This window comes from Mus pahari, chromosome 10 (genome assembly GCF_900095145.1).
Source record: "Mus pahari chromosome 10, PAHARI_EIJ_v1.1, whole genome shotgun sequence".
NCBI classification, from domain to species: domain Eukaryota; kingdom Metazoa; phylum Chordata; class Mammalia; order Rodentia; family Muridae; genus Mus; species Mus pahari.
The window spans coordinates 85,930,853-85,938,370 of record NC_034599.1 but is presented as its reverse complement, the minus strand read 5'-3'; the positions used below and the strand labels follow the sequence as shown (position 1 = coordinate 85,938,370).

Sequence of the window (7,518 nt, the reverse complement as noted above, 5' to 3'; positions counted from 1 at the left end):
TGGGGGGGGGGGTATAGGGAACTTTAGGGATAGCATTTGAAATGTAAATAAAGAAAATACTACTACTAATAATAATAATAAAAAAGACACATATCCTAAAAAAAAAAAAAAAAGAAATGTATGTTTTCCTGGCTTTTGTACACTGCTTTGCACTTTATAAATCAGCATTCTTTTTATGTTTGATCATTAAAAATTATTACAAAATATTTGAGTGACAGGGGATAGATACTATGCTTCTTATGAGTCTTGAATATAGCAAGTGCTCAATAAATATGCTTAATTAACAACTGTATGTGGTTTTGTCTGATAATTCCTTGAGACTATCCAGCTCCACAACTTGAGCCATGAACAGAAGGCAGATGCACGTGTTGCATGACAAAGTCAAGATTGTGTAGTCTCGCCACTCTGTCGAGTAAATAAGGATAGGTGGCAATAAAGGGGATTAAAATTCTTTCTAGATACTAGAAATCAGTAAAATCAGTATTTTATAACTTCACGATATTCACGCATTTTGTGTTCCATTAAATTATTAGTTGAAAAACAAGAAACTGAGTTTGACTCGCTTGTGAAGAAAACACCTGTGTAGAAAGGGAAATCACGCAAACCTGGCTTAAATACTCTAGACCAGGAGGGAGAGTGGCTGTTGGCAGGAAACTGCTTGGTTGAGAGGTGTCCGGCTGCTGTCTTGCCTGTTTCCTGGGATTGGAAGAAACCTCTCGAGAGCTTTGATCTGGGTTTGTAGCCGGAGGAAGAGAACCAGGCAGACCTCTAGGCTTCTGGTTCTGGGACTCTGCAAGAGAAGAGAGAGATCTTGTTGGGTGTTTACAGTTCAGGTTGCTTTTGATTTTACACAATCCCTCCCTTCTTCTCTTTTTTCTTTTTCGTTCATTTTTTTTCTTTTTCTTTTAAATTTGATTTAGGTGTCAGTGTGTCCCTTGATGGACGTCTCTTGTTTTGGTGCATTTCCCCCATTTTCACTATTCAGTGCCCTTAGTCAGGGAAGAAGGAACATAGAAGAATGTTGTGATTGCTGGAAGATATAACTGGATAACTTGGCTTTAATAATTGACCCGCAGATACACTGTACAAGTAGCATTTTTTTTTTTTTTAAAGATGAAAAATCGTAGCTCACAAAAGCAAAATAAATGGTAACAGGCCCTTGCTAACCTGCAGCTATAGCTTCCTCCCTCTGGACAGTTTGGGGCTGCCTTTCATTTTATGAAGACGCGTTGTCTAATTTTTTTAGTCTCACTTTGAATCGTACACTTCAACTTTCATCAGAACCACCTGAGGGACCTAGTAAGTAGGCGTTGGGTCTCTCTGCAGTTAACAATTCAGAAATTAGGGTGGGAGGTTTGCAAAGTTGCATTTTGATAAGATCCCAGGTAAAGCTAATAGTCCTAATGGTATGACAGTGTCCTTGGAAAACTCACTGCTAAACTGCATAAGTTCGAGGGAGCTCACTAATTTTCTGTGTCTTAGCATAATTACAGAATTGCGTGAAGGTCACTTTGTTAGTTTAGAAATATCCACCAATACCACTATTGTTGCCAGTAGATGTGCTTCAATGTCAGTCATTTCACGTTGAAACCTATAAGTTTTCTATTTATTGTGCATTCATCTACCTGAGATTATGCATAAGCCCCAAGCAGGAGAATCTTGATCTAAAACTATAAATGATAGCTTTCTTCTACTGTTTCCCTATTCATTGTGTTATCGCCTTCACTAGATACTATGCTTTTTTCCATAGACCACCAGTGTTTCTGTTCTCATCCTCACAGAGTGTCAAGGTTGTATAAATATACGTAGTTTGTCAACATTGTGTCGCTTTAGCTTAGCTGTTGGCTCACAGCAAAGTCAATGTCCAAGTTCTTTTTCTTTTCAAATATAATAGGGTTCATTAGGAAACTAAGCACACTTAAACATCACATTGCTTAACAGTATGAAAATTTCTGAGAATTTATCAGTCACTAGAAGATTTCACTGCCGTGGGAAGGTCATGGAGTATACTGCCTAATGGCAAGAGCATTTTATGAGCTGTGGTCCAATGTGGTTCATCACTGGTAGAAATAATGTTAGGCCGGGTGGTGGTGGTGCACGCCTTTAATCCCAGTACTTGGGAGGCAGAGGCAGGCAGATTTCTGAGTTCAAGGCCAGCCTGGTCTACAAAGTGAGTTCCAGAACAGCCAGGGCTATACAGAGAAACCCTGTCTCTAAACAAACAAACAAACAAACAACAACAAAAAGAAATAATGTTAGGTAATATGTACATGACTGAGGTAAAGGAGTTAGCTCTGGACATAAAGTGTAAATTAATAACAGCTGTCTAAGATGTGATAAAGTGTTCTTGTTGAACATATTGTAAAATTGAGATGCTATATGAATATTTAGTAACAAATTAAAATAGTCTTATTTCTACAATGGTACTAGATTTATGAAATTTTCTATTTGACATATTTTTTTGCATCTTTAAATCACAAATACAGTTTTTAAAAAAATGTACTGGGAGTCTTTTTGAGATAATAAATTCCCATCATTAAAAAAAAACCAAGCATAGACAGGGAAGAAGGAACACAGACCCCAGATGAATGGCCCTTTGGACAGAGGAATAAATTGATTCTAGTAATGACAAGCTTGTTAAGTTTGTGAATACAGGAAGTGTTAATGAGGGGCAATTGCCAGATGACTCATTTATTTATTTACCCCTAAGGTGGTAGGAACCGACTGGGTTTCTATTAATATTGATGTCGAGTTGCTAACTTTGCATTTGTCTATGGCATTTGAGATCTATCTGTACAGGACTTGCTTGAGGATTAAATGAAGAAACTTGTCCTTTGTCTCCACTGTAATAGAGCTTGTGAGTTATAAGGCTGCAGCAATTGGCTTCCCACAAGGTTCCCTCCAGAATTGCCCTGACCTCTGGGACAGACGCAAAGGAAGGGGATAACACATCTTATTCGTAGGAAAAGACCCTGGGAGGGAATTCCAAAGGGGGGGGTGAGATCCCAAGACCAGGAAGATTATGTAAAAACTGTCTTAAAATCAGAGGGAAATTTGGGTATTTGGGCGGGAGTCTCACCTGTGTCCCCAGTTACTTCTGACCTGAGAGGCAGGGAGGCTGTAGGGTGTGGGAGGGTATTGATCTCATGGTGGGGGCACAAAGGCCTGACGCTATTACTGATGTTATGATGTGCTTACCGACAGGAGCCTGGCATGGCTGTCCTCTGAAAGGCCCTATCAGCATCTGACTTATACTTACACCCAACCATTGGACTGAAGTCAGGGACCCCTATGGTTGAATTAAGGGAAAGATTGAAGAAGCTGAAAGGAAGCAAGACCCCATAGGAAGACCATCAGTCTCAACTAACCATGACCCCAGGGAGCCCCCAGAGACCGAGCCACCAGCCAGACAGCATACACAGGCTGGTCTGAGGCCCCCAGCACATATATAGCAGAGGACTGCCTGATCTGACTTCAATGAGAGAAGATGCACCTAATCTTTGAAAGATTTGAAGAGGGAGGCCTGGTGGTGGCAGGGAGCACCCTCTCAGAGGCAAGGGGAAGAAGGAATGGGATGAAGAAATGTGGGAGGGGGGACTGGGAGGCGGGACAACAGCTGGAATGTCAATTAAAAAGTTTGAAAAAAATCATAGGGGAGTTAGTGGTCAATATATATAACATATAACATATATGTATATACCTTGTCCAGCATCAGTGCCAATACCAACTGCCATCATTTTGCAGAAACCAAAACCAAAACCAAAACCAAACTAGTGGCAAAATCCGATTCTAGAAAAGATGAGTTCACAAACACAATGTATCAAAGTCGCTCATGTGGGGATGGAGATAGATGCATGATTGTTAGCCAGAAAGGAAGGGAACATTGTCAGCTGCAGCTGCTGGAAGCAGTCCCTATCTTGGTCTTGGTGGTGGTTACATAAGGCTATCCTCACTTAAAAAAACATAGGACCTATGTTTGGTACTTTTTGTCATCAGGCAAAAATTCCACAATTATATATGGTAAATTAATAATAAAAGTTGCTGAAATAGTACGTTATCTCTTATTGGCACTTTCTTTTGATAAAGGTCAGTAAATAACTCCATGTTTATCTAGTAAACTATGCTGCTTTAACACAGCACAGTACATGACTCAATGTCTGCAAGTGGGCCCTGTATCCCTGCCCTGAGCTACTGGGTTTCTGACCTACCGGTGGGGCCTGTAGATGTCTTTGAATATATGTGTCTTTACCAAGTAAAGAGGTTCCAGATGATAACATTGCTTTGAATCTGCTGACCTCCAGGTCGGACTGTCTTGGACTTGTCTCTAAAATGCCCTGTTACCCTGTGGTCTCTGAGGTGACACTACACGATAATTCAGTTTCGTAGGCTAGATATTATTAGTAAGTCATGGTCATATCACTAAATGTTTTTAAACAACATATCCTCAGGCATATTTTAAGTAAAAAGGAGGGTAAGGCAACTGACCTAACAAAATTTCCTGTTTAAATGACACCTTCTTGTCACTTTGAGTTTGTAATAAATGATCTATCTAAGCCATGGCCTTAATATTTTTAGCTGGCCATAGGGGCGTTCGTTTTTATCCTGAAGTTTGTCTCTGGGTTTAGTATTAAGTTTTTTTTTTTTTTTTCATTACAGAACATCACTTCTTTTTAGCAGATTAATCGTAATATTGCTTTCCAGTCACATTTTCTTCAAAGACCCAGACCACCAGATGAATAAGAAACTCCTTTGAATTGCTATCTGGCTTTGAATTTCTATCTACTCTTTTAAAAATGTATAACTAATCATAAATATTTTACACACGCTGCAACTCTTTCCCTTGCAGGCCACTCTGTTGCTGCTCTCAATTTATAAAATGAGAGGCGTTTGGACCAGGCTAGTGTCTGTGTTCAAGACGTGTTTGTCAAGTTTTGTGTTTATTTGCCTTCAAATAGAGAGGTCATGATGCACACATACATTAAAATTCAATATTTTTCTCTCTGATACATTTTATAACCATTTTATAAGCTTTCACGAGGATTCTCAGGGACTGGCCTACATTAAATAAGCATGCAAAACACAGAGATTACTTAATTTGTTTAATAGATGTCACAGATGTGTTTTATGAAGCAAGGAAGAGTGTATATACATTACGTGTGCAGAATCATCTCTGTAAATCATTTAGGACAGTGTGCATTTGAAGAGTCATCTTTCTTATGTGACTAGTTTTATTTAAATGCTTCCCTCAGTTCGCAAATCAAACTTCTTCATTCTGAAACTTTTCGTGATAGTGTAGAGATTAATAATGATTTGTTTTGATAATTGAATAAAGTAGGTTATAATTTCAGTTTTTAGAAATATTTTACTGCAATTGTAATTTATCACCCCTGATAAAACCATATCTCTTGTCTTTTGAAAACTGCTTAATTAAAGCAGATATTTCAGTACTTTCAGGGTTCTGAGTAAAGATCTACCTTAATTGATTTGCTTACTTGATTGTATATTGTGACCATTTTGATTGATTTTTTTTTATATTGAATACATTACTGATGTAGTTTTTTAAAATATTTTGTTTGTAAGCAAAATAATTAGTTCTGGTGTGTCAAGTTGAGGCTGCTCTGAGATGTTCTGCTTTTTCGCTGGGTCTGTGTGTCACATGGTTTTGAACAACAATTGGGCAATTAAAATGTTTAAATAACATATTTAAATGTTTGTGTGGAATTTCATCCCATTGCTGTGCTTAAACTAAATGTCCCTGCTCTAATTTTGCTTTCCAGCATTTCTTGTTATTTTGCTAAGTTTACACTCACTGCAATGAAAACATGTTTTACGCCTGAACCTTCACTTTTTTTTTTGACTAATGTATATGTATGTGTGTGTGTGTGTGTGTGTGTGTTTTAAGTCAGGACAAAGTAAACCTTGGTGTAAAATAATTCAAAAGCAATACATAGAAGCTTTTTAAAGGACCAGCCTCCTCTGATTGTACCCCAGTATTCATGCACTTATATTTATAATATAAAGGAGGGCAAATTTAGTTGCTGTCTAGTCTTACCCTTACCTTTAGAGGCCATGGCAGTCTGAATACTTCTTCAAAGGCAGCCAGGTGAAAAGGCTTTTCCTGTTTCAACACGAAGAGACCAGAGTGAACAAAACTCCCAACGCTCGCAGCCTGCTTCATGTCAGCTTGCAGACAGCAGAAACACTGTGCCTCTTTGGTTCTAGAGTGTTTGATTTTATCTGCTTGGACAACAGGGGGAGATAGCACCATCATGAAAGTAAAACACCTACTTGGAGAAAGTCCCATAACGTGGTGGCCGAGAGAGCTTCTTAAGAACAACACAGAGAAAGGTAAGCACAGCATTTATGTCGTTGTATTGCCACTTAGGTATGTGACATGTTCTGGAATCCGATGAGGTCTGTTAAGTACTCAGAGGCTGTGTAAATCAACCTATCACTGGTGAGCCTGCCATAGCTGTAAACACAATTCTTTATATGTTCAAATGTTTGAACAACAATCTTCTTTATTTTGTCATGTGATTTCTGTTCAACCTACACACCACAAAAGCAAGCAAGCAAGCAAGCAAACAAACAAACAAAACAAAGAGGGTGTATTCTCAAACATTTATGCACACAAATTCTTTATTTTCATGTGTAAATTAAATGTGATTAATCACAGAAATTGAGAAGCACAAAGTCTTGGTAGCTTCACAAAGCTAATCAAAGCCTGTAGATATTTAACTCAGCATGTACTGAAAATGAAAGTGTTAGGCTGTGGTTGGGGGCACAGCTTCCTAGGAGAATGTGGGCTTTGCTTGCCCAGCCAATCTGCTCTGAGGCATAGGATAGGATATATTCCAGCACAGTCTACTCTAAAAATAGTGACGTTGCCTCAGAAGGTAAGGGGACAGAAAAATCTAAAGTTCAACAGGGTACTTATTAAAAATATAGATTTTCTTATTTGACAGGAAACTTTTTGTTGTCTTATTTTGCTTGGTAAGTTTGGGCCTAAACGCGGCTATCGTATTTAAGTTAGCATTTCACAGAAAAGCCACAGTTGCTTTTTATTTTTAAGTTAAATTTCATAAACTTTATTGCCATTTGCAAAAAAAAAAAAAAAAGAAAGTTTATCTAAAGCTAAGCTGCATTATCCAACAGAGTATTTTAAATTGTGATTATAATTGGGCCAAAATGGAAAAAAAAAAAAAAAAAAAAAAGATTACGCATACTTGACTTGTAGAGGGCACACCATCCCTGCAATTGCATATGGTCATGTGACTGAGAGCTGAACTCTCTAAGATGCTCTGCAACCTGGCTCTACTGTGGTGAGGCTACCTTTGAAGGATGTCACTGACTATTTCTTCTCTTGGAATTCTTTGCCTACATGGTCAACCACAACGCCAGCGTTGTTTTTCTCTTTTTAGATGCCTCTCATTTACCTGTCTCAGGTCTCCCTTTTATCTTTTCTTTTCTGATTCATATTCTTTCTCAAGGAGAGGCTCCAACTCCTCTGTCATGAAA

General features: G+C 38.3%; 1 protein-coding gene across 2 annotated transcripts in view; it reads right to left on the bottom strand.

Annotated features, from left to right (window-relative positions):
* Plscr5 (phospholipid scramblase family member 5) overlaps positions 1–6,206 on the bottom strand; it is a 17,394-nt gene extending 11,188 nt beyond the window's left edge. The window contains exons 1-2 of one of the 2 annotated variants that reach the window (XM_021207667.2): positions 6,059–6,206; positions 606–790 (exon numbers count right to left, since the gene is read on the bottom strand). In XM_021207667.2, the coding sequence (XP_021063326.1) occupies positions 606–790; positions 6,059–6,071 (198 nt within the window). In that variant the 5' untranslated portion in view covers positions 6,072–6,206. The remainder of the gene's footprint in view (positions 1–605; positions 791–6,058) is intronic. The other variant, XM_021207668.1, reaches the window with a different exon arrangement.
* Positions 6,207–7,518: the final 1,312 nt, after the last annotated feature.